Source organism: Hirundo rustica, chromosome 15 (genome assembly GCF_015227805.2).
Source record: "Hirundo rustica isolate bHirRus1 chromosome 15, bHirRus1.pri.v3, whole genome shotgun sequence".
In the NCBI taxonomy this organism is placed as follows: Eukaryota; Metazoa; Chordata; class Aves; order Passeriformes; family Hirundinidae; genus Hirundo; species Hirundo rustica.
In genome coordinates, this window is record NC_053464.1 from 3,775,924 (window position 1) to 3,801,380 (window position 25,457).

Genomic DNA, 25,457 nt, shown 5'->3' on the forward strand with positions numbered 1-25,457 from the left:
TCACTTTACAGCCTTTCAGTTTATCTTCTGAATGGAGGGATTGAGGGTTTTCCTAAAGAGAAGAGAAAGCAGCAATGGCCATGAAATTCTAGGAACCTCAGAACCTGCTAGGAGTGCTGACATTTGGTAGGAACAATAATTCTAAAATCATGAGGGGAAACTCAGTGATGCTAGAATGGAACAACAGCGCTTTTTGTGTGCTTTCAGAAAGAAGCCTGGTCTCTCTGCAAAAGCATGCTTGGTGGAAGTGGGTGTCTGGAGCAGGGATGTGGCCATAATAATATGGTAAAAGTGGAATTCCCTGTTTCCTCATTTGGAATCTCGAGTTCCCTGTAGTGCCAGCTCTAGCTCCGTGTGCTGTGTGTGTGTTTCTTCCAGGATCAGGCTGAGGAGCTCCCAGTGTACAAATAACAAGCTTTCATTTTCTGCCTCTGAGAGTGGGCAGGAAGGCTCGTGGCCTCCATGGCCCAGCTCATCCCTGAGAAACCCGAGTTTGTGTTTCTGCCCCGGCCACACCTTCGTGTGCCGCAGCAGCAGTCCTGGGAGGATGCAGGCAGGTGCTGAGCACCGAGCTCCAGAGCCTGCCAGCGCTCCCCTGCCCAGCCTCCTTCCCCCTGTGCCAGCTCCGTGTCCAGGAGTCTGTCAGCCCTCTGAATACTTGCTCTGTTTTCTCATACTCTCTGCATTTTAAGAAATTCATGTTGGTACAGATTCCTCGGGGCCACATTTCTGGTGCCCAGTTTCCAAGTTCTGTCTAGATGGAGTTGCTGCAGACAACCAGGTGTGAGTGCCAATAAAAATCACCTTGTAGTCGTAGAAATTATCCATACTTCCCTTATCCCTGGCTTTCTGTGCACCCCATCCCCTCTGAGCCACCAAAAATGTCCACTATACCAAGGCCCAGGGAGATATGAAGCAGCAGAATGCACAGTTTTCTCTTCCTTTTCCTGGTTTTCCACCCTGAAATTTGTTCCTCACCCTACGATCCCTGCCCCATGTGAGGCAGAAAGGGGCTCTCCATCCAAGTGTTACTTCATGCTCTTGTGAGGGACGGTGTGGCATGCACGTGTTTTGAGATTCCTGCTGCTGAGACGGGGAAAAGAGAAGGGAAATGTCTGATGAACTTGTTTTCCTCGTCTCTCCTGAACAATATGTGACAGCTTTGAGAAATCGTGTTCAAAAGAGTCATTATTGTGCCATTTAAATTAGTGACATAAAAGTAAAGACTTCTTATTTTCTAACAGCTTATTTTCCCAGTGGTTGTCCAATAATAACCATCACTTCAGTCACGGGGTCAGGGGGTTCACATGTCAGTAGCACACTCTAAAAGCCTGTAAAGCCTTTCTGATTCATTTATTTTTTTGATTTATTCATTTTCTTGCTCTACAGTGTTGGGTGGAGCCCTTGCAGTCCTGAACCAGGGAAAGCTTTGCAGCTTTGACAGTCCACTTGTGCATCCAACAAGGAGAATTCTTTGAGGAATGGCACAGAGGATGCTGTTGCTATTGTGACTGCTGAAATTATCTCACAAGTTTTGTGCTTTTTTATGGGGGTATGATCTAGTCTCGTGATGAGTTAGCCTTGGAAATGGGTAATTCTGAGTTAGAGGAAAATTTTTGAGTGTTTACTTACCAAGATGTGCTGTTGCTTTGTGATCAGATGTGCTTTGGGAGCATTAAAGCATTGGATTGAGAATTCTGCTTACTAAACCGTAACAAAAAAAATTCGTTCCACTTCGAGATTACTTTTTTTTAAATGAAAACCCAAATGAAAAGTGCTCAGAGTATTTACACTTCAAGTGACCTCAGCACAATTCACAGTTGTTCAGCAGGAAAAAAAAAAAAATCCAAGTTCTGATGTTCTAATTTATCTTTAAAAAGATTCCACAAGACAAATAAAACCACTTAGATTCATTTTTCTCCCCAGCCTGCTTCCATTACTCAGTAGTGAACAAGACATAAAGGTGATCTGAGCCTGAGAGTTTAACCAGAAATAAAATACAGGAATGGATCCTGGCCCTCACACTTAGGTTGTATTTTCCTTTAGAAAATTCTTTCATGTGCTTGTGGGATATCAGAGATAATGATGTGTTGAGTAGGAGCAATGAAATGAGACTCTCAGTCAATAAATTTGCTCAAAATGCAAGCAAGTGAAATCATCTATTGTCTGGTACAGCCGTTCTGTGCAGGTACATAGTTCAAATAATTTCAAAGCTTAGGCTCTAGCACAAATGGTTGGGTTGGAGCATAGCACACCAGAAATTAAATCTCATTTATGTTTCTTTGCAGGAATTTAGGACAGGGAGAAGAATTGTACTTAAAATTTTTTCTGAATCTTATCCTAAATTTACTTAAACATATCCTATTATAGTGATGAACTTATAACCATTCTTGTAGATTTCAATTTAGAACCAAAAGCTACCAAAAAAGCATTTTTTTAGCAGCAGGATGAATTTCCATAAGAATTTTTAAACCTGATAATGGGTTTTTTAGTAGTTCAAAAGAGCAGATAATTTTTTTTCCACTGTGAAGTTCCCATTATATATTGGACTGTCTGCTGTGATAGCCCATGTTGATGTAGTGTAGTCCGATACGTTCTGGGTTGTTCAGCTAAAAACTCATGGCAAATACTGACTCTTGAGAAGGGTGTCTTTCTCAAAGAACACTTAAATGACCCAGATTTATTTATTTTTTTTTAATATTTTAATTTATCGCCACATTTGCGATATTGGGAGTAGAAAGAATTGTCTTCCTTAATAGTGGCATTTGCCTAAAATTTTTGTGTCAGGACCGGAAACCTTCTGCTGCATTAGTGGTTTATCCATTTTCTAGACTCTTTTCCTGCTATTTTGCATGCAAATACTGTGCTGTCTGCAAGCTGGGCCATGGATGGGTTTTATACACAGGTCATTAAAGAACTTGCCTGTGCATCTCCAGATTTATTAAGTGACTTGGAGTGCCACTCTATCAAGCCATTGTATCCAATTAGTATTTCTCTCCCTTACAGAAGAAGTTCTTGAAAAATACTTGCAGTTTGTGAAATTATATATGCAATTATATAGGCTTTTGGGTAATTACAAGTATATTTTAGTTTTCCAGTACATTTTATTATGCTTTGTTATGAACTGTTTAGAGCATTTCTCGCTGGCAGGGGAGAGGAGAGAGGGAGGGCAAATGGAGCTGAATGTGGAGTAAAACCAAGGGAAATCTCATATTAAAGATTCACCAATGAATCTTTGCAGAGTTTATGCAAATCCAGTGGGTATTTTGTGAAAGTGTTAATGAGTGTCACATCCTGATTGCTGCAGATTTCCCCTTGCATTTCCAACCGTACCAAATCCAATTGAAACTGCTAAAATTAACACCACGAGTCCACGACGTTTTGCCAGAAAAACGTGTGAAGTTTGTTTTTAAAATACTGTGCACTCATTATTCTTGGAAACATCTTACGTAGATGTTGATCTGAAATACCCTGTGTGCATTCCTTGATGGACGAGCAACTTAGCATTGGTCTCCCTCAATCCCTCTGAAGGACCGTCTGTTTCTGAGCTGAGTTTTGCATCTCTCTGTAAAGCAAACTCTGTAATTAACTGCCCTGGCACTGAGGATCCTGTTAGGAACGTGCTTGTTTACCAACAGCTCCCGGGAGCAGCCCTTTTTGCCAAACACAGGAATCCCACAATGGTTTGGGTTGGAAGGGACCTTAAAGCTCATCTTGTTCCCTAAATATGCCATGGACGGGGAGACTTTCCACTGTCCCGGGCTGCTCCAAGCCCTCTTGGCCTTGGACACTTCCAGGGATCCAGGGACAGCCGCAGCTTCTCTGGGCACCTGTGCCAGGGCCTGCCCACTGTCCGTGAAGGATTCCTTCAAGGATATCGTGGTCCTTCTGCTGTGTGTGACGTGGGGCCTGTGAGGTGTGAGGTGACCCCAGACTCATTGGTTTAGTTAATCTCAAAAACTGAAAGGTAAAAAAATTAATTTAAAAAAAGGAAAAAAATTAATAATTCTGTCCTCCTTAGCAGTTATTGTCAGGGTTTTGGACACTCCAGCCAGCTCACCTCCCTGTTCTCCCATTCTCTTTTGCATTTTGCTGTGTGGGCAATCTCTCCTCTGAATTTCCCTCTCAGCTTTTGTTGGGTTTGAAATTTTGAGACAATTTCATGTCCCTTTTGCTCTCTTTAGACTCAGTTTCGCAATCGTATCCTGCCTTGATAACTAGGCCAAAAAAGCCCTTGCAACTCGTGAAAACAACTTAAATCCAGGAACGTTTTGGGGGGAAGGAGCTTTTCCCAACGCCCCTCCAGGATGCCACCGGTGGGATGGATCAGGATGTGGCACCAGGCAGCTGGGCATGGACCGGTTCTTTCTCTGCCAGCCTTCCCTGTGCTGTTAATATAACCCTGAACGCCTATGTTTGTGACAAGCCACGATCACAATGAGCCTGTTTATTCCCAAATACGTAGTGGCGCCGTTCATTTGCACATTAAAGGGAACTTTGCTGCAAGAAGGCAAATTTGAGGCTACAGAAGCTTTGTGATTATTGTAATGCTAATCTGTATTCAATCCCATATATGTGTCACATCTTGAATACTTAAAAAATTAATTAGTCGACTGTGCTGTGCCACAGATGAGCAGGAGCAAGGGGCTGCTTGAATCCACAAGCTGTGACATTCTCTGTGCCAGCAGGACTGTAAAGGAGAGAAGGTCCCCAAGAACTGAGCTGGAGGTGGTCCCAACCTCTGCCTTCTACCTGATATTGCAGAAAGTGGTGGCATTTGCGTGGTGGTGTTATATTAAGGGATGAAAAGAATGTTTAAAGTATCTCAAATAACAATCCCTACGCTGCTTTGTATCCTGTGTTTATAATGATATTTAAATCTTTGCATTCATTTAGTAGGAAGTAAACATCATGCCTCTAAAGCTGGTGACAAAAGTCTCATTGGTGTGTTCTGCAATCTGGAGAGCGACTGCAAATGAAAATAGGTGGAGTAAAAATAAACACAGCTGCAAAAAAAAAGATTTGTCATTAACTAAGAATAAAAAACAGGCAGTTATCAATTTTCTGAAAAAAATTCTATATCTATCTCACAGAGCTGCCCAGGAGTATTTTCTTTGCCCACTTTCCGGGCCAAAAAACTTCTTGGACTTTCCAAACTCAGTCATTCTATTTCCTTTGCAGTGGGTGCAGGCAGGGGTCAGACTCGGGGGGTTTGTGCTTCACTGAGGGGCGAAGGCAGAGTCTCATTCCGACTCCTCTGGGGCTGCGTGCCTTTGGGCATGGCTGGGGGAGGCTCCCTGCTCCCTCAGTGCCTTCCAGCTGTGATCCTGGGCTGGGAAATGTTTTAACTTGACTTTGGCTGACATTCTGAGCAGCCCTGCTCTGTGGCATAGGCTGCACTTTATCATTTGAGGGTATTGCCTTGCACCTTGCACGATTTGATCTCCAAGGGGAAGCAATTGCACTTCCAGGTTTTTTAGGTGTTTTCCATCGTGTTTTGACATTTCCTCACGCTGGTGTGGTGAGCAGTGTCACATCTGTGTTTTCCTGGTCATGAGGCTCTGTAGGCAAATTAACCTTTTGCAGTTTTATTGGGGAAACAATTTGCATTAATACCGTGGGAAGGAAAAAAAAAAAAAAAAAAAAGATTGCAGAACTGGAAGACATTTTGAATTCACAACACAGTAAAAAGTTGTGTTTTCTAATTAGTAAACAACAAAACCCACGTAATTTGTTTAGGAAGAACAAACACCTAAATGCTGATCCAGATTACCTCTGAAGGACACACAGTGGAATGTTGAAGTCCATGTTGCAGCCTTGATTAGTAATCCTTGTTCCTGTGGAAATGCTGTCTGCTTTAGGAATGCAAATTCCTGTGACTTCTCTAGCATTTCAACAGGGCTGTGAACATGTATAAGCACAGAAGGAATTATTTTGCTTCAAGACTTTTCAGAGACCTGTTTCTTCTTCATGTCAGTAGATGTGTTTGTTACCTTATGTTTCACATTAAACTTTGCAACGCGCTCAAAAAAAGAGTCAACAGCCTTGAAAGTGAGTGCTGCTGATAAATGGTGCCTGGTGCTTTCTTTACACTTGACAAAAATGAAATACTGATTTTTTTTTCCTTGATTTGATGCTTCTTCAGAAACTTTGCTTTATTTTAGGGCTTTGAATAAGTAGTTCTTTTTTGAACTTGACCTCCTAAGCAGTAGTGGCTGTGCAAAAAATCCCTATCCTGTGGAATATACATTTTTGCTCTTTACAGGGGGCTGAGTACAGGCATGTGTGGTTATTTTTATAGCAGTTATGCAGGAAACTTTTTTTTTTTTGTAGCAATGTTTGAAGTAACATTTATTAGAGCCGTACTAGTTCAGTTGCATCAAAATTATGTTCCTCTACTATTTTGTTCGTGGTGCTTGATTTCTTGTTTCTGAATGAAATTAGGATGACTTTTTGGACAAAATATAGAAAATAAAATTTTCATTTAATATGCTGCAAACTTTTGCATTTAGCATTGCAGTAAAAGTGTGAAAATACCTTTGGACACTTGCAATGTTTAAGTCACCTCATTTGTGAACTGCTCTAATTGTATAAACTGCAGAAACAGAACTAGAACCTTCAAGGGAGATTGGTGACATCAGTAGCAAATACACCTTGGGAAAAGGCAACCCCAACTCCTAATGCAAAATGAAGCAATTCGGATTGGTATGATCACTTTTACAAATTCTTTTTGGAGGCTGCTTGTGAGTAGTTGGCTAAAGAAAAGTACTGACATTTCGAATATACAGGAAAATGATTTCTGAAAACACCTAGAGTTTTGTGACACAGTTTTTTTGGAACATCTCTTATGTAGGTCCAATGCTAAACCCAGTTATTTTTGTGTACTTTTGTAATTGGTTTCACTGTGCTCTTAGCAACCTTGTGAATGTTTGCAGGATCCAACCCCTGGAGACCATTTTAAAATTCTACTTGGTAGGGGAAAAACTTTTGTTTTCTCATTGTATTTCTTTTGATAGTTCAGGTTTAAAATCCTTATTTAGATTCTCTCCAAAAGATACTATTTAGCATCAGTTAGCATCATGCATTTTCAGATGCAGATTTCCTGGAGAGGTCCAATTGCTCTCTTGGGTTTGTGGCATCTGATGGATATTGGATTTTTTAACACGTTGTCTGGCTCAAACTTGCACATGGAAACCACAAACCTTTTTGAAATAAAACTGCAGCATGTTTGTGATAAATCACACGATACTTTTCCATCTTAATATGCTTCATTAGGCTTCCCTGGTGTGGTGCTGCTCATCAGATGGCACGTAGGAAGAAACCATTCCAGCAGGAATCCATCAGGCATGGAGAGCCCCCGTGTGTTGGACATGGACGTGCATTAAAGATTAAACCACATTTCACTGCCCTGTTTAAGTGCAGTAAAAGCACTTTACAAACTGGACAGCTGCAGAATAACCTTCTGCTTGAGATTCTGCTGGTGAATTTTGCCTGTATTCACTTTCCTTCAGCACTTATGTTGTTTTTTAATAGTTCTCACGGCACAGAAACTTAGTGCAGGAAATTATGGCTAAATCAGTTACCCACTGAAGACTTTGAGCTGGAAGCTTTCTAGGGTGACACGTGCACCTTTGCATCAGTTTAAAAAAAAAACTCCAGCTGCACCATTCACTAAAAGGCACATATTTTACAGTTAGTTGCTTTGGTCTGCTTCTCTGTGATTTTCTTTGTCAATTGGGAAATTCAGAAGAAAAACACTCCTTTTTTTAAGGAGAAAAATATGTAAGGGATGGCAAACAACTAAATTCATTTAGAACTTTTGATGTGGCATGAGACATAATGTGATGGTATTGTCTGTGCTCTTCAATAAGTACATTGAAAATACTTATTTGAAGATCTCCAGTAGAAAAGATAGAAATCTGGAATTACTCAGACCTCTACAGCCGCTGCCATCACAGTAATATTTCAGTTTTTAAGGTTTGTTCCTGCAAGTGTAATGGGAAGGATGAAGGTTCAGGAGGTGCCTTGGCCATGGCAGGATGTGTGTGAGAAGCTCAGGGCCAGGATGCAGTGAGCAGCAGCTGAGCCCTGCTCTGCCCTGCAGTGATTCCCGCTCCAGCTCATCCCATGGTCACCTCACAGGGCACTGAACTCTGGCTCTGGGGTGGCCCCAGTGGCTCTGGTTCACTCACAGCAGCTGGAGTATCCCTGCTGGCAAACCAGGGCATCCCAGTGAGCTTCTGCAACCCCCCTGCGGTGACTCAAGGACCAGCCTGGCATCCTTGGGCCATCAGGGATCTGAGACATTTCATCTCTAGTTCTACCAGGAGGTGGAGAGGAACCACGGTTACCCACCACTGAGAGACAGTGGTGGAAAGGAATATGTGATGTGCACAGATTTTTATTCGAGGTTAGTTTTTCTATAGGCTAAAATGTAAATTTACAATGATCTTTTCCAAGTTGGACATTGGAATTCAGACCATTATTTTGATTTTGATTGTTGCACAGCTTTGTGAGTGATGCAGCTCTTTCTGCAGCAGTGTGTGCTTTGCCAGTGCTTTCCCCTGCCCCCTTATTTTTTGCTAATGAGATAATTAGTTGGTTCAGATTCTTTTTCATTACTTGAATAGAGCATGGTGATCTCTGAAGAGCAGCACTGAGGACCACACGTAACATGTGCCAGAATTGCAGGTCCTCTGATATGTGCTGCAAAGGCTCAAAATAAAAGGCCAGAGGTAATGGAGATGTTTTCTGACTGCTCTGACTCTAAATGGCCTTGCCCTGCACAGCCTGGTTTTGTAAATTAGCAGTGCTAATTGCTGCTGGTGGCATTTTTAGTGGAACTGAGCTTAACGCTAGGAATAGATGGTAAAAATCAGATTTAAATAACAGAACTAATAAGCCAACCCGTAGTGTTCTGTTGATTGTAAGTGGTAGAAGATGGTATTTTAGTAATCCCTGCCTTTTACTTCACCCATGTTTAGACACACAGGGTGATTTAATTGGAATTTCTAACATTTCAGTGCTTTAATGCTCTGAAACATATTAGCTCTGCCTTAGCAGTTAGTGTTTATTCATTCTCAGAGCATTGTAGGGTCATTAATCCTTCGAGCCCTCCTGAGAAGTCAGAGATGGGAGACACTGGAAAGTCGTATTATTCTAATTTTATGAGTGGGAAAACTGAAGTGATGAATAATGTGGTCAAGGCCACACAATGAGGCAGTGTGAGCTCCGAGATGTTCTGGCTATTAAGCTCACTGGTCAGGCCAACCCTTGCAACATTCACTTTTTAAATTATACGCTTTATTGTTATTAAGATGTCTTGATGGTCCCATAGCCTGTCTAAGTAGAAAGTTTTCTTTTCCCTTTGGGTAGTAAGGTGAGCATGGCTACAATAAAAACATCCAAACAAGGAAAACACTATGGAATTATGGACTGAATTTAATATTATTTTCTATATGTTAAGTTTTCACAGAACATAGTTAAACCTTGTTACTCCTGTTCTGCCAAAAAGGGGTGCAAATTCTTTGACTTGTATTTACAAAAAGGAAATGATTGATACAAGTTATTTTCCAAGAGATCAGATTGTTTTCGACTTTGATTACAGAATAATGATAAGTATTGAAAGATGTTTTAATAAACTTTTGGGTTTTTTTTGAGAAATAGTGAACGTGTGGTAGGAAATTAATTTTGCAGAATTAGAAAAGTCCTCTGAGCAGCATCTTGAGAATTTTTCAATAGAGTACAAGTGGTTGTTTACAGATTGTAACATCAGTTGTATAAATAGATGTACTTAGCAGCTTATTTGGTAGGGCATAAACAATCCTTTTGTGTAGTGAAAGGGATCGTTTTTTAATGTTTACCTGAAACTTTTTTTCTTCTCCGCAAATGGGTTAATTGCTGCTATCTCTCGTGCAAGGTTTTCAGGTTTTGCTTCACTTCCAGCCAGACTTTGCCTTAAAAATGACATAGTCTGCAACAGTATTCTAAAAGGAATCCAGAATTTCACGAGAGATATTTCATCATTTAATCCAAACGTTAACCATTTCCTATAGATAAGATGGATCCTAATAGCGAGCCCCTACAAACTTTAGCGCCACGTCTAATATTTCAATAAGCAGCTAATATTAAGTCCATCCATTAAGCCACTCCATAAATGAATTATTGAGCGTAATCTGCTCTCCCGTGCCCACCTTCCTTTCCCACAAGGCTGTGGTTTTTAGCTAAGCCGGCGCGGAGCTGCTCTTTATCTCCAAATAAAACAAAACGTCTCCGCCGAGCGCCCGCACTGCCGAGCCCGGCAGGCGGAGGGGAAGGGAAGGCAGAGGCAGCCCCGGGCTCTCGCCTCTCGCGGCAGCACCTGGAGCGCAGCAGATCCGAAGTCATAAATATTGTCCCACGGGCACCGGGAACAGCGCGGGTGTAGCGGGAGCCATCGGCAGCGCTGCCCCTCCGCGCCCGGCCCTTTCTCCGCGCCGCGGAGCGGGGCAGGCACGGGCACGGGCACAGGGACACACGCGGAGCGCGGTGGATGCTGCCGGGGCTCCAGGGGCTGCAGGGCCGGCCGGGGCCGCCCGGCTCCCCCCGGCTCCTCCCGGCGCCGCACCGGCATCGCCGCCGACCATGAAACCTTGGCAGCTGCTGGCAGGCGTGGGAGATGCCCTGCAGGTAAGGCAGCGGCAGCTCGGAGAGAGCCCGGCCCGGGGAGGGCGGCAGCCGGTGCTGTGCCTGCCGAGAGCGCCCCGAGCCCGTGTGCCCGGGAGGGGAGCCGGGCATGGGGACAGATCGGAGTGGGGGCAGCTGGGCATGGGGACAGATCGGCTTGGGGACAGATCGGCATGGGGGCAGATCGGCTTGGGAGGCTGCTGGGCATGGGGGCAGATCGGCATGGAGGGCTCCTGGGCATTGGGGGGCTCCTGGGCATTGGGGAGCTGCCGTGCTGCCAGCGGCGAGGCAGCGACTTCCCCACCTGAAGGCGGTCAGGGGGCTGCCGGCCAGGTGCGGGGATGTCGATCAGGTGAAAAGATGCGGTGATGCCGGCCAGCTGAAGGGGTTTGGGGACGCCAGCCAGGTGAAGGGATGCACGGCTGCCGGCCAGCTGAAGGGGATGCCAGCCAGGTGAGGGGTGCGGAGCGGGTTGCAGGCACGGCTGGGCTGTCCCGGGCTGTGTGCCCGGCCCGGGGCAGAGGCAGGAATGCTCCGGGGATGCTCGGGGCTGTACGCTGTACGAGCTCAGCGGTGCCGCCGCTCGCCCCGCGTGTTCCTCCGGCTGTGAGCGCTCCCCGGGAGACGCCGGCAGAAAACGGCGTGCGGGGGGATTATCCATCCTCCCTCCGCGTTTGCCTGAAGTTTATGGGAACTTCATCTTCGGTGAGCTGCTTGGCTTTCTGTGGATGGAATATGCATTAACATTTCTATGAAAGAGAGCAGGAGTCTCGTTAAAGGGGTTTTGTCAGGTGGATTATTCCCTTTCAGCAGGCAGCATTCCTGACCAGCCTGGGCGCCTGTTTAACTTCGTGTGTCACCAGCATAACGTAGTGATCTTAGAAAACACCACTTATGAGTATTCCAAGGTTTTATTACCGTACTTGTTAAAATGCACGGGATATAACAGCAGCAGCGTTTTGTTAATAAATACAATTTAAACACACGGGTAATTTTGGCTAACAATCCATTTATATGTATTTGCATTGAAAAAAGCAGGAACAGGGTATAAAAGACTGGGATTTAAAAAGGCCTATCAGTTTCCAGCTGGATATAAAACTGTAAAGTAATTTAAATACTTTGAATGACTTTAGCAATGTTCTTTCTTTAAAAAACCCCCACACTTCAAAGTGTGCAAAAAATGTTGAGGGGAGTGGGGAAGGTGGATTTCTCTAGCATTTATAAAAAAGAATCTTGTCCAGACTCCTAATAGGGAAATAATATTTTTGAAAGACTTGCTCACATGGAGGAGACTGTGGCACTGCCCAGTAGTGGAATGCTGGGCTCTGCAGTTCAGACACCGTAAAATCACATTGCTTCCAGGACCATACATTAAATTCCACCTCAGGTGTTTGATTTTGATGGATACTGAGGAATTTAGTAAGATCCAAGACAGCCTTTGTATTTGTCATTTCTGATAAGGAATTTGGCCTTAATGCAGAAGTAATTAGGATTTATAGAAGTGTTACATAGAAAGTTTGCATTTTTTTTCCTTATGAAGTATTTAGAAAAATCAGTTTACACACAGTACATTGGTTCCATGTATATTTCTAAAATGAAGCAAGAGATATGTATAATTTTGAATGTCTTTACCATACATTGTAGCTTTTTTTCTTAGATATTTAATGTTCCTGTTGTCGATCTGTTTCTTAAACATGCAAGCAATGTTGAAGAGTTAGTAAAACTGCTGCTCAGTGAACAGTGTTCCCTTGTCTACAGCAGGAGCAGTAGTGCTATGGAGAATTATTGCTTTTTCAGATTTGAATCATTCAACTAACAAAAAAAGTAGACTTTGAGATTTTATCCTTTCCAGGGGCTTCTCTGTAAGTGCCTGGGCAGTGTCTGTCCGTCACCAGCTTTACTGCCTTTATGTCTGTGGATCTAGGAGGGGTTTGCTTATCCCTTTTGGAGTTCTCCTTCCCAAGGCAGTGCATTTTTTGGCCTTTGAGATGCTGTGAACACACAATAGCTCCCATTCCCATCACCTGCTCTGGAAGCTGTGGGCAGGAAGTTCCATTTAATCACATCCAGCACCCTGATACCTTGAGGAGTGTCAGCACAGGTCATTGCACCCCTTTCCAGGCACAGTTTTAGAAAGTTTGACCTCTGTATTCTTGCCTACTCCCACTTGAGTAAATGTTTGAAATCAGAATAACTTAACAGTGGATGGATGAAGCAACTTTAAGGTGTTACCTTCAGTCTTTCCAACTTCAAACCAGTTATCTCAGTAGCATCATTATCATGGAATTGTTCAAATCTATTCTTTTTGTAATAAAAGTTTCATGTAGGATCCCAGTTTTGCTCATAAACCAGAAAACTTTTCCAGGAACAAGTAATAAATTGATTGTTCAAGTGGTCAACTTGGTGGTATTTGAAATGCTAGAAAGGGTCTAGCAAAATGTTCTCAAAAATAATTGGATGTTTGGGCTTTTCCTTTTGTAAGGAAAAATATTGCTGTTAAGTTTTTAATTAATTTTATGAAGATAAGTATGTTGAAAATGGTAATTGAAGCATCAAGTTAAAGAGGAGAAGGGAGAGAAGTGTGGTTGCCTCATGCTTTTAAGTTACTGTGGCAGTAATTGTGATAAATACAAAGGGAAAATACATAGGGAATTTTCACTCTGGAAAATATCTTGTCTGAAGTTTACTTCATATTTTAATTTAAGTAAGCAATGTGCTAACAAAGAGTTATTTTTAAGTCCTTAGTACAAATCAAGCTTCTAAAGTCAAGCTTTCAGTTGACTTCAGTGATAGGGATTTTGGAGTTTTGGTTAGAAGGATTGTGTCATAGGGTTTAGAGATGGGAACAAAGACTTCAAGGGGCCTCGATTATTTCAGAGTTTTTTTCAGTGTTTTGGGGGTTTTATATATATTTCAAGACTGGGACATAATTTACAGCATCTCCTAGGAACTAAGCATAACTTTTGAAATGTGTTAACTTTATGTGAGGATAAAGTTTTGAAACTATTATTGTGCCATAAACAGGCATATTTCCAAGCTAGGTGAAAATCAGCAGTTATCTGCCTTTAACATTTTCTTGGAGTGTGCTACAAAGGAATGGAATGTGTTCTCCTAAACTGAGCTGTGGGAGATCAGGAATTCAGGAATACCCCCATGTCCAGCTGCTGGCTGTGCCCAGGGATGCCCTTGGGAAAACAAGGGGTGCCATAAGGACACAGTCACCAGGTGGAAGAGAAAGGCAGGCTTATTCCTTTCAAAGGAACACCTTTTATTTAAAATCCAAATGCGTTTGGGTGAGATGCCAGACAGTGGAAAGCAATAAATGTGTCACTGCCAAAAGTCTCTTCTAAATTTCCTTCTAAATTTATCGTGTCAGCCGTGGAGTTCTCTGTCTGTAGGAATAAGTCTTTTCCATTTTATTTTATTTTTATTTTCTTTTTAAAGTATCCAGTGGAGATGTTAAGGAACGTGGCAAAGTCTCTGTCTTCAGTGGCTTTGTGCACTCACCGCTTTTACCTTAGCTGAACTTCAGTTTGGACAGTGTGGGGACCTGTTTGCTTTGTGGGGCTGGAGTTGAGTGCGAGCATTTCTGCTCTGTGTTTGTCCTCATCGTGCCTGTTGTTCTTTTCATTTCACTTACCCCTGCTAAATTGCAGAGGCTGTGATTCCCTTCATTGTCTTTGAAAATGAAGCACAGTGTGGGTTTCCTTCACCAGGTTGCAATCAGAGACTATTTTTATTTTTTTTTTTTGTAGTTAATTACAGATTTCATGCACAGCAATGAGAATTTCTCTCTTCTGCAGAGAGAAATTTCACTGATGGTCAGGAATATTTCAAAAAATGCTTTTGTCTCACAGGAGTGGAGACACGCAAACTTTTTCTACAGCATTAAAATGGAGAAGCTGCTTGAGTCAGCAGTAACATCCAGATTCAGCAAAACTAGGAGATGAATCCGAGCAATTAAACATGACAAAGAGCCCAGTTTTACTGCCTGGACTTAATATCCTTCCAGTGGTGTGTGGTTTTTTTTTTTTTTTTTTTTTTTTTTAATTTTTTTTTTTTTTTTTTTAGACATAAAAACTTCAAAATTTTCCTTTGGGTGAGGTGTTGATAAAAACCAAAAGCATACACTTCCATGCTCCAGAAAGTCTTGAAAATCCTCTTGATTTACTTTTGCACCCACAGTTTTTATTAAAGTACTTTTGTTCTCAGGAGAAGGAAACAGAGTTTGGCAGCTACACATTAATTACCTGCATTTTGGTAGAGGTAATTAAAAACAAGCTGGTTAAATATTTAGAAATTAATGAAAGAAGATTTTAAATCAATATTTAATATGTATTAAATAAAAGGTTTTGCTTATGATGATTAGAAATCCCATCAACATTTTCATGTGGAAAACCAGAGGATCTGTTTTTTGGGGGTTTTTGTTTGTTTGTTTGTTTTGGTTTTGGTTGTTTTCTTTAATCTTCTGGTTTTATGTATTTGATGTTCAGAAATTTTAAGCAGGTTTCCTCTCTGGTAATTACTGCAAATTTAGCTGGGAAGAGAAGGGGAGGGCCATAACCAGATATGAATAATGACCCAAGCTGAACTTGATCAGGACTTCAGCAAAGATTTTCTGTGCGCTGCCCATGTGGTCTAGTGTGATATAAAACCCTGAGAACAGCCTCCCACTCTTTGCATATGTGAATTATTCTGCATGTGCTGGGCTGCTCCCTGGACAGGTGTTTATGTCTTTTTTTAACTTCAATGTTTTCCTTGTTAAAGTTGACCTTTCTGATTCCATGACTAATAGGAATCCAGGAATGATGTTTGATCGTTTTTCCAGATAAATGAGTTGTAGCTTACGTGAGGACTTGTTGCTGACTGCTAATTAACCTGACTCTAATGACTTCTTTAACTGTAGAAACCTCTTACAGCTAAGTGAGGTGGGAGGCACACGTGGCACTGAGAACTTGCACTATTGCCTGATGCTCTTAACAAAACCAGCATCATTCTGGGAATTTTAAGCTGAGCCTCAATATCTCTGAACAGCTGAAGCAAGCCTTTGAAGAACATAACATTTTGATCAGGCCCTGCTGGATCATCCTGGCTCCCTCCTGGACTGTTTGATGTGAATTTTATGTCTCCATGTCTCCATGAAGTGCTCACCTTTCTCCAGCTGCTCTGCCTGTCTGACAGGATGTGTCCCTGGGGCAATCCTGGGGACAGCAGGTCCCCTCTGGCTTTTCATGGCCCAGCTTCTCAATATGTGATAGCAACAGGTTGTGTGTACAAGAGCAGGAGATGCATTTTATGCATCACAGTTCTTGTCACCTGTGCTTGCAGGGAAGCTGTGACACAGACTAATCTCAAACCATTAGTTTGGTTTTTTCTTGGAATATTTGGCAAGGGTAATGACAATGACTATCATCTCATGCTTTCATTTGGAATACTTCAGCCCTTTTCTAAAGGAGTGTTTGTTGGTGAGGTCTGGATGATGGACAGTGGTGGGATGTCCTGGTTTCCCACCTTGCTGGTTAAGCCAGCTCCACTTGAGGCTGTAATCCTGCACTAATCTTAACAGTAACCAGGAAAAGCAGGATACCACTGCTGTGCCAGGGAGCAAAATCATCTCAGAACCCGATCTCATTTCAAATGACATTTCATTCCAGTCGTGAGGCTTTCCCAGTGCCAGCAGCATCAAAAATCCAATCGTGGCAGAGTGAACTTCGTACCAACAGAGAGGCTGTGGGAAGAAACTTAATTTCATTTTGACATTCATATTTGAAAGCCTGAGCCTTTTTCTTATCCTTGCTCCTTCTTTGAGCCACAACAGGAAGAAAGAATTTACTAAAGGGAAATATTAAGAATTGGCATCGGGTATTTTACTATATTTCCTTTACTTCCAATTATATTTTCAAGATGTCACGGTCTCTTAAACAAGTTTCTATGGTTTTACGAGAACTGGTAAATCAAACTGAGCACAGTCATGTAACAGCTTAGCAGCAGTTCAGTGTGCCCAGTTTTAATCTCAAGAACAGAAGGTTTTAGCAGCTCCCTGCAGGAGCTGTGGCTCTCTGATTGCAGTCCTTCCAAACACAGGGACTTCAGCATGGTCTTTAGAACTGGAACCTGGGGGTCAGGGGAGAGCTCAGCTGTGGAAAGTGTGAGTTACCAGTGAAGTGAGGCTTTGAAAGGAGGCTCCAGGGGGATGCTGATATCTCTGGGATAGGCAGCAGCTACAGGGACTGAGCTCCTGTGCAGTCCTGCAGGAGGAGAAACTGCACTGGCCAGGTCTTGCTCTAAGTACAAGCAGCAAACTTTTAAAAAGAGTAAGTGCCAAGAGCAAACATCAGTGATGCTGTCTGGCTGTTATGAGCTCTTCCTGCAGCAGCCTTGAGCTACTGAGCAATGAAAAATAAAGCTCAAGCCTGTTTGTGCGTTGGTATTTCTTCTAATTAATAGAAGCATTGTGTCTGTATGTGAGTGTTTCCTCTAATTAAAGGTTACATTCCAGGCCTGGGCAGGGCACTCTGCAGAGGGGAGGCAGCTCTGCTTTCATTCATTTCTGCCCACAAATAACTGAGCAAGCACAGAACAAAACTCCATCCTGGTGTTACAGAGAGGCATTTATCTGAAAAAAATCCTTTTATCCCAGCTTGCAAGAAAATGATAAAAATGTCTAATTTTTTTTCCCCATGTGCAATTTTTAATTTTTTTTTTTTTGGTCACTTTAAAGGCTTCATCCTAAATATTGAAATATTGGTGTGGATTTTTCAAAGTAATGATGCAGAGGACACTCTTCCATGTCCAGCCCTGCTCCCTGCAAGGAGTCAAGTGTCACTGATGGTTGACATCCTGTTAATCTTTCCAGCTGTCAAGAAGGGAAGGTCCCTTACCTCCTCAGACCACCTGTTCCACTGCTTAGAAGTCTTTACTCTCTTGAAAAATATTTTTTTTTGCTAGACAAAGAAAAAATTCCTGTGCTGCAGATGCCCTCAGTGTTTCATCTTCTCAGGGAACCTTAAGAAAAACAATTTCCCTGCTTGCTGTGTGAGTCTTTTATGATAGACATTCTGGTTCAGACCTGAGCTTTCTGTCCCAAGCATTTTAATATCTGTATTTTGCTTCAAATCTTCTAGTTATCATTTAGATTGGAAATCTTTATTTCACATCTAAAACATTCTTTTAGAACATTTTGCATTTAAATAAAAGCATTGCATTCAAATAGTTTACCTTGGAAGACAAATGCTGGCCATGGTTTATAGTCAAGATTATAAAATTATTATTATTGGTGTTAGACATTTGAGGCTGGAGCTCTCACAGCTGACTTGAGATCTCTAAGCTGCCTATTGGGCTTTTTTGCAACAGAGGTTATGAGGGTTTTTATTTTTCCAAAGCCTGCTAGAAAGTTTTATTACTCTCTCAAATTTATAGGAGTGTGGATATGTGTGTGTGATCATCTGTCTCATAAAAAGATAGAAGTTATAAACTTCTGCTGATACATTCAAGACTTGATTAGCTCTGCCTGCTCCTGGTTCAGATCCTTTCTGTGGATGAATTTCTCTGAATTATTGCTCTGTACATTTATCCTGTCAGTTTAACCTCACAGGACAAGTGTGGGGAGAGGGGAAGAGGCAAGGATTCAGAAGAGGAGCGTTGGGTGAAGGAAGGGCTGTGAGGTGATGCTGCAAACTCTGCTGACCAGCCCAGCACCTCTGCACTCCAGAGAGGTGAATCCAGGGGCATCTGTCCTTGGTTAAGCTCCTTCCTTCCAGCCTGTGTGGCCCCAGGACCCTCCCTGTGCTATCACACAGGATTGCTCTGCACAGCAATGGGCCACTCCAGCCCCTCAGAACCGAGCGAGAAGCACAGCTGGGATAAAATGGGAAAAGCTTCTGCAGGTTTGGAATACATTTGCATCTATGGAATATGATGCAAATCTCTTCCATGAATTTGTAGTAACCCCCTTTTTAAATTTTTTTTTCTTGGTAATCAGCAGCTAAATGACTAATATTCTAAAATAACGGGGTGTGAGTCACTGGCTGGTGCACAGCTTGACTTTGGCTGTGGTGCAGGAGGAGTGGAGGTTACAAACTGCAGCTAATCGTGCACTGAGTGTATGACTCAGGTAGATTATCTTGTGCCTTCTCAGGAGGGAGCTGGACTGGGCTCTTCGTATTTCCTTCAGGTTTTAGCACCACTGGAGGAGCCAAGGGCATTTTGCCCATTAAGATAACAGGAGACAAAGATGGATGAGGGAGCTGAGATTCTTATGGGGAATTATCTTTAGGAATGGCATGCAGGATGTATACGTTTATTCCCCCAAAGCTTTGTGTCCGTGAAGCACAAAGACTGTAAAATTCTAACTGAGTCCAAGCAGGTCTTTTCAGGCAGTTATTTCACTGAATGTAGGGAGGAGGGTTAGGTAACTACCAATCCTTTTTAGTTAACAAATGTCCAAATTTTACCTGTGTTTTAAGAAAACTGGAAACATGGAAGGAAAGAGCCAGACAGTGCTGCGACTTGGGCTTTGTAAAAGGAATTTTCCTTTTCTTCCCCACTGTGAAATTTCCTTTTCATTTTCCTGCATGTTGTAGAAAGTGCCTGGGTCCAACTTGAGTTAGGAACAGATGTTTCATTTGATCTTTCAATCCTGCAGACACGAGACTGCATTTCTGCTTAAAGGAACAAATTCTGACACGTAATTGGATGTAACAGCATTGATATGTTCTTCTCCTCCGTGGCTGCAGTGAGTAGGTTGGGAAGCTGTGGGCTTAAATTACACGAAGGAAGGTTTGGACTGGGCATTAGAAAGGCTTCCTGATCGTAAGAATATTTAATATTTAATCAGATGAGTTAGGAAGATTATGGGATTTCTATCACTGGAGGCTTTTAGGAAAGGTTTGGGAAGCAAATGCCAGAAAAATGCAGCTGTATATGTAAACATGTTCTACAGAATTGATTTATAGCTGTCAGAACTCGTTCTCAGTGCTGTGTTTTTCTAAAATAGAAAATCATTCTCAAATACCAAATTTACTTCCCATTTAGAGACGAATCTCCTGTGTTCTTACCAAAAGGGTTTTTTAACCCAAGTTCAGGATCCGACCTCCTGCTGCTGCCACACTCTGGGAGGTGAGGCAGCGAATCAACATGGGAAGTGTTTCCTAGGAACAGAGTCTGGAAAATACTGGAGTTTTGCAAAGTTTCTGATAAAACCCTGGATCTGCTTTGAGGAACAGTGCAGCGAGGGGTGTGCACCTCTTCAATCCCTGCTCCCAGCTCCCCTCTGGGCTGGCTCATCTCTCACACTCTGGTTGCTGGGGAAACTCAGCTGGAGATGGGCACTTAGTTCTGAGAAGGTCCTTGGGCTGTATTTATGGAAATTCTGAATAATCCTCTCAATGAGAGATGAGACAGGTGTAATAGAATTGATGTATTTGAAGATTGGTTCTGTTTAACCTCTTATAACATCTATATCATATACCCCAGCTCTCCTTATTCCTGTAATATTGCCTTTAGCATTTAAATACAGGCATTTGGAATATCTTTTTGCTTTGTTAATAGAAAGCACTTTTTTCATGTGAGGACTGTGCAGACTTTCACATCTGTTAATAACATAACATTAAAGTAGTTGTTTTTTTTTTAAAAATAAAAAGCTGATTACACAGAACATATTAGAACTCAACGTTCGTTGAGACTTTTTATTTTACTGTTTGAGAAGTGTAAAAGTGCCTTGGGGCCAGAGAGTCTCAGTTGTGCTCTTTTCTATGTAGTATTCTACACATTCTGTACAGGAGCCAGCAACTTCTTGTCAAAAAACCTCCAGCTGAGGAAATAATAGAAATAAAAAGGATGTGTTCTTAACCCGTCTTCCCTGTCTTGGGAATTCTAGTTACTAGAACCAGCAACAAGTTTGACACAGGATAGGATATTACGTTATAGAGAACTGATTCATATCTTGAGGACAGTGCTCCATCAATTGCTGTGCTTAGACAGAGAAGGAGCAGTAGGGAACCAAGTCTCAGAGCCCTTCCCACTCCTTTGGTACAGCACAAACCCCTGTTGTGTCTAACCGTAATTTTTAAAATTAATTTTCAACTTCTTCTGGATAAACAAATAGTAAAACTTAATATTCTGCTTAGAAATTACATTATTTTGAATGAAAGAATGCTACTATTAATCAAGTTCAAAGAAAACTGTAGTTTTAGAATAGTCTGTGACAAAAAGCAAACTGATATGGAGGCACTAAATGGCTTTCTGTAATATCTGTATTAAAGAAATAGCTGCCAAGAGGGTTATTACTTACAGGCATTTCGAACTTCAACAGGTTGATAAAGAATTTAATATTTTCATATGCTTCAGTGTAAAGCCATCTGTCACAGTGGCAGAACAAAGTGTTGGGAACGAGAACAAACGTATGTTCGTGGAAGTCCTCCGTGAAATGTTAACAGCAAAGACACGAGATGCGCAGCAGTATCGTGTAACAAGTGGGCAAGGCATTTGAAACAACATGGCCATCGTCTTCAATATTTACAATTACCATTTCTTCTCTACTTTCTTTTTGTGTAGAAGTGCTAAAAAATTTTTTAAAAAAGTCTGTCAATACAGATGGTGAGGGAGACAGATATACCGAGGAAAATAGCATTTGCATCCACCTTTTGTAGTTTTTCATGTTCCTGCTCTTGTTTCCTACAGTTTTGAGCTTCTGTCTGGGTACATCAGTGTATACATAAGACCTCAGGCAGTGTTTCATACATCTGCTGGGCTTTTTAGTGCAAATTAAACAGCCTCAAACACACACGGGAGCTGAACTTTGGCCAGTACCTTCTCCCCACCCCCCATTTGGGAAGGATTTTTATTCTGGCTGCACAGAAGAATGAATCACATTCCTGTGTTTGAAGCCAGAAGGTGACATAGTGTGACTTTTAACCTGTCGTACCCCAAATGTGGGACACAGTGTGGGCTAGTAAGAGATACAAAGGGATTATAGGGGGAAAAATGGGACTGAGACATAAAAAAGAAAGCAAGCGTTCAAGGAAAGTTACTTTGAATCCATTGTCAGCGGTATTGCAACAAGAAAGATCCGGTTCTAAAAAATCTATATGGTTGGATTTTTAGTTGTAAGGTATAAAGGATATATTTTACAGTGATCCTGTTATTTTCAGGCCTCCATTCTCTCTCCAGGTTTGGGTGACTGAGAGCAAGGATTGAATTCGATTGTGTCTTAGCAGCACTATGAATTTTCTAGGAAGCCTATTTTTATGTTTTAAAACGATAGCTCCAAAAGAGATGTGTGCTGCAGGGTTAGGGAGCCAGGTTATGGCACAATTCCCTGCCCCATTCAGGTATGGAATCCTCTTCTCTGACACAGCTCCACGGGCCAATTCCCCAGTTTGAACTGGCAGCATTCCCCAGGGACGTGGGAACGGCAGGGCTGATTTGACCTTTGGAGGAATGCTTTAAGCTTGGCTCTCACAATCCGTTTACTTCACGAGATTTATAAACATCATCCTTCAGAGATTCAATGAGAAGCAGAGGTGGGATTACACCATCCCCTCGAGGGGTCTGATGCTGGCACTTCTGTCGCTCCGTGTTGGCTGGAAGATGCACATCCTTCCGTGCTGGGCGGTTTGGGGTGGATTGCACCAAAGATGCATTTGGGGCATCTTTCAGCTCCCCTGAGCGCCTTAAAGGAGCAAAATGTCTTAAATTTTAGCTGAGTCCCGATAAATATGCAAATTCTCAATTTCTACTCGGCAACACTGACATCGTGTGGCAAAGAGGAAAACCCCAGCCCTGCTTCGGCACCGAGCAGCGAATAGATAAAAAACAAAACAACCTCCTCAGTTTTAACGAAACGATCAAAAAGAAGTGTCTCCAAGACCTTCAGAGTGTTACCCTCTAAATGAAGACAAAGAACCGGGTAGAGAGAAACCCGGTGCCTTGCTCAGACTTGAGCTTCTTTCATATCTGTTTTACTTTGGGCTGAGCAGGGCACTGGGAACAGCTTTACCTTGGTTTGTAATGTCGAAGGGATGAGTTTGATCCTCAAGGCAACGGGTTTCAGGCAGCAGGATGTAATGCAGCTCCCCTTCCAACACTCCTTGTGTTTCCTTGGGTATCCAGGTTTGGCAACACATCTTTGACAATGAGTCTTGCACTTATGTGTATCTGCAGTGTCTAAAAAAAGATTCTGTCAGGTAGGATTTGTGGGAGGAGAGAGATCCTTCTGCTTTTCTATTAGTTTTTGTCGCTTGTTCCTATGTCTTTTTTTACTGAGAACTGAATTTTCCAGTTCTCTGTGCCAGCTGTTGGTATTTATTTTGAGTCTCCTTTTAATTTCCTTTAAAAAATAAGTACCCTTAGTGTTATTTCTCTGGGTTTTGTATAGGAATCTTGGAATCTTTTAACCAGTTCGATCTTCTGTCATTACCATGGGTGTTCTCTTGGACCCTCTTCTACAATTTTAATTCTAATGTTCATTCTGACTAAACTCTGTGCAGATGAACCTGGTGCGTTGTTACTGCAAATTACAGGGAAAGTTCCTGGTGGGGTGTCACGTGCCAGTGATTGCAGTGCTCTGCCAAGGGGTCCTGGCTTGTTGTAAATAAGCTTTACAAATTAGGAAGATGCTGCTGAGACTTTCTGTCACGGACAAAATGGAGAAAAAATTGCAATATTTTTTTGTGCTGGCATAGTTTCTTTTGTCAAAATTCAAAATTCAGTCTCTTTCCCATTGTACCTCTCCCAGTATATAATTTTAATAATACATTTATAGATATTGTAATTTTTCCATATATTTATATGCTACCTGCATGGTAAGAATTTCTGAATCTGTTTTTTTACTATAAATAGTTTGGCTTTTCTTACTCAATAGACTATTCCCCTTTATTTGGCTTGTATTTTGATGAAAAATAGTAAATGGTGATATGATTGTATGCTAACCTTGCCCAGCATCAAATGTTGTGAAAATTATTATCTAATCAATTCTTCCATGCCATTAATTAAGATTGATATTAACAAAATGAGCTTAGGGATTTGTTACATTTACCAGTACTGATTCTGTAGAAGTTCCAGAAGCACAAGGAGAATGCTGAATATAATGTTCCATCTAAGAGAAAAAAACCTACAGAGACAATAAAACATGAGAAACGTGCAGAATCCTAACAGATTATGTCCATAATCTGAGTGGGATTTGCTTCTCTTTGTGGAAGTTCACGGTTTCCTGGGAGCAGGGGTTGAGGCAAGGCAGCTCCGTTGGTGATTGATGTGGGGTTCCTGCTGTCCACATCTCCGTGCTCTCTCTCTTGAACTCTTACCAAGTCCTGCAGCATCTCTGCAGCCAGCCCTGTTTGCTCTTGTACTCGCTGCTGTTTGTTCTTTCTGTGCAAACACCCAGCATCTCCTTCACTGGCTTTCCTGTTAGTACTATTTTCCAGTTGTCAAAAACCTATCGTATTGTTGAGAGATTGAATTTTCCTCCTAGAAAAGCCTGGTTTTTTTGGCAGGTAGCTTGTCCTGTGCTGCAGTTTCTCGTTGGTGATGAACCTTGCCTGTGGGCCCCCAAATTGCCCAGGAGATCCTGCTGGAGCTGCTTTTCCCCATTAATAATGGCTGTAGCCGATGTGCTCTCCTTTGTTTGAGGGTGTCTCCCAGGGAGGATCAGGCAGAGCATGGAGCAGTTCAAGGGTAGTTCCCAGGCTGAGGTAGGAGATGGAGCAGCAGCAGTTTGGGCACGGACAGGAAGAAAAATTGAGGAACCTGCTGGGAAAAGGGAAGGCAAGAACAACTAACTGCAGGTGCTCTGGTGGTGGCAGGGGGATTTGTGTATTCACAAGTGCCTCCTCACACATCTGCACAAACACAAATATCTCTGTTCCTTCAAAAACCTGCCTGTTGCTGCTGCTTCCCTTTTGTCTGATCCACATTGAAGGAAGGTTGGGAATCACAACTCTCCAGAGCTGGGTTGAGGATAATCACCTTAAAAATTGAGAGGAGCTTAAAAGGATGGGGCTCTACCATAAATTGAGATTCCTTGCCCTTCTGTTCCCTCTTTCTTTGGAGTCCTGCTGATGGCACTGAATTTCAAATGGAAGAAGAGAAATAATTTGAAAATTTCCCCCCTCCCTAAAGGAGTAAATGCCAAGTGCAGAGCTACTGATTAAAAATGTATCTCTGAGGAGCCTAACAGGAGCTAATCCTTAGGATATATTTAACTGTCTAATCCCTTTCACTGGGAAGTGCATCAAGAGGTAAAAGTTTCTTCTCTTCTCCATAGGTTTCCTAGTTCTTCACAGAGTGATTCCTTCCCTTAGCCCAACTCAGCCCTTTCTTTCGTCTGTCTTTGACAGCTGATGAGCAGTTAGGCTTCATTAAGAGCACCATTGCAGTGCTTAAAAAGTACTTATTGCCAAGAACAAGCCACAAATCTCAAAGTTTATTTACCGTGGGGGCTCTAGTTAAATAGTGTCTCTCTCTTCTTGCGCGTCTGTGGCATAGCAAGAGCCCTCCTGGCTGGAAGGGATAATAGAGGTATTATTTTCTCCCCTTAGGCAAAATGATGAGTTCCTAAAGTAATTGGCTGCAGTGCAAATTATAACTGCTCCTTTTGTCGTGACAGGACTATAATAATTTTGTGTCCCTGGTCAGCTCTCTGACAGCTTTTTGGTCTTCAGTGCTTCCAAGTGGAAGTAAAGGGAGAAAAAAAAAAAAAAAAAAAAAGCAAAGCATTTCTGTTCTTTAGCTGGTGCCAAGGCTTTGGTGTTTACATATTTTATTCTCCACTGTGCGGAGAAAATAGGCTGGTG

At 42.1% G+C, this 25,457-nt stretch overlaps 1 protein-coding gene across 7 annotated transcripts in view; it reads left to right on the forward strand.

Annotated features, from left to right (window-relative positions):
• RBFOX1 (RNA binding fox-1 homolog 1) overlaps window positions 1-25,457 on the forward strand; it is a 1,151,472-nt gene that overhangs the window by 543,434 nt on the left and 582,581 nt on the right. Inside the window, exon 1 of one of the 7 annotated variants that reach the window (XM_040078695.2) lies at window positions 10,608-10,668. The exons of 5 other annotated variants lie outside the window; for them this stretch is intronic. In XM_040078695.2, coding sequence (XP_039934629.1) covers window positions 10,624-10,668 — 45 coding nt within the window. In that variant the 5' untranslated portion in view covers window positions 10,608-10,623. Of the gene's footprint in view, window positions 1-10,607; window positions 10,669-25,457 lie in introns of those variants that run through there. One more of the 7 variants, XM_040078696.2, reaches the window with a different exon arrangement.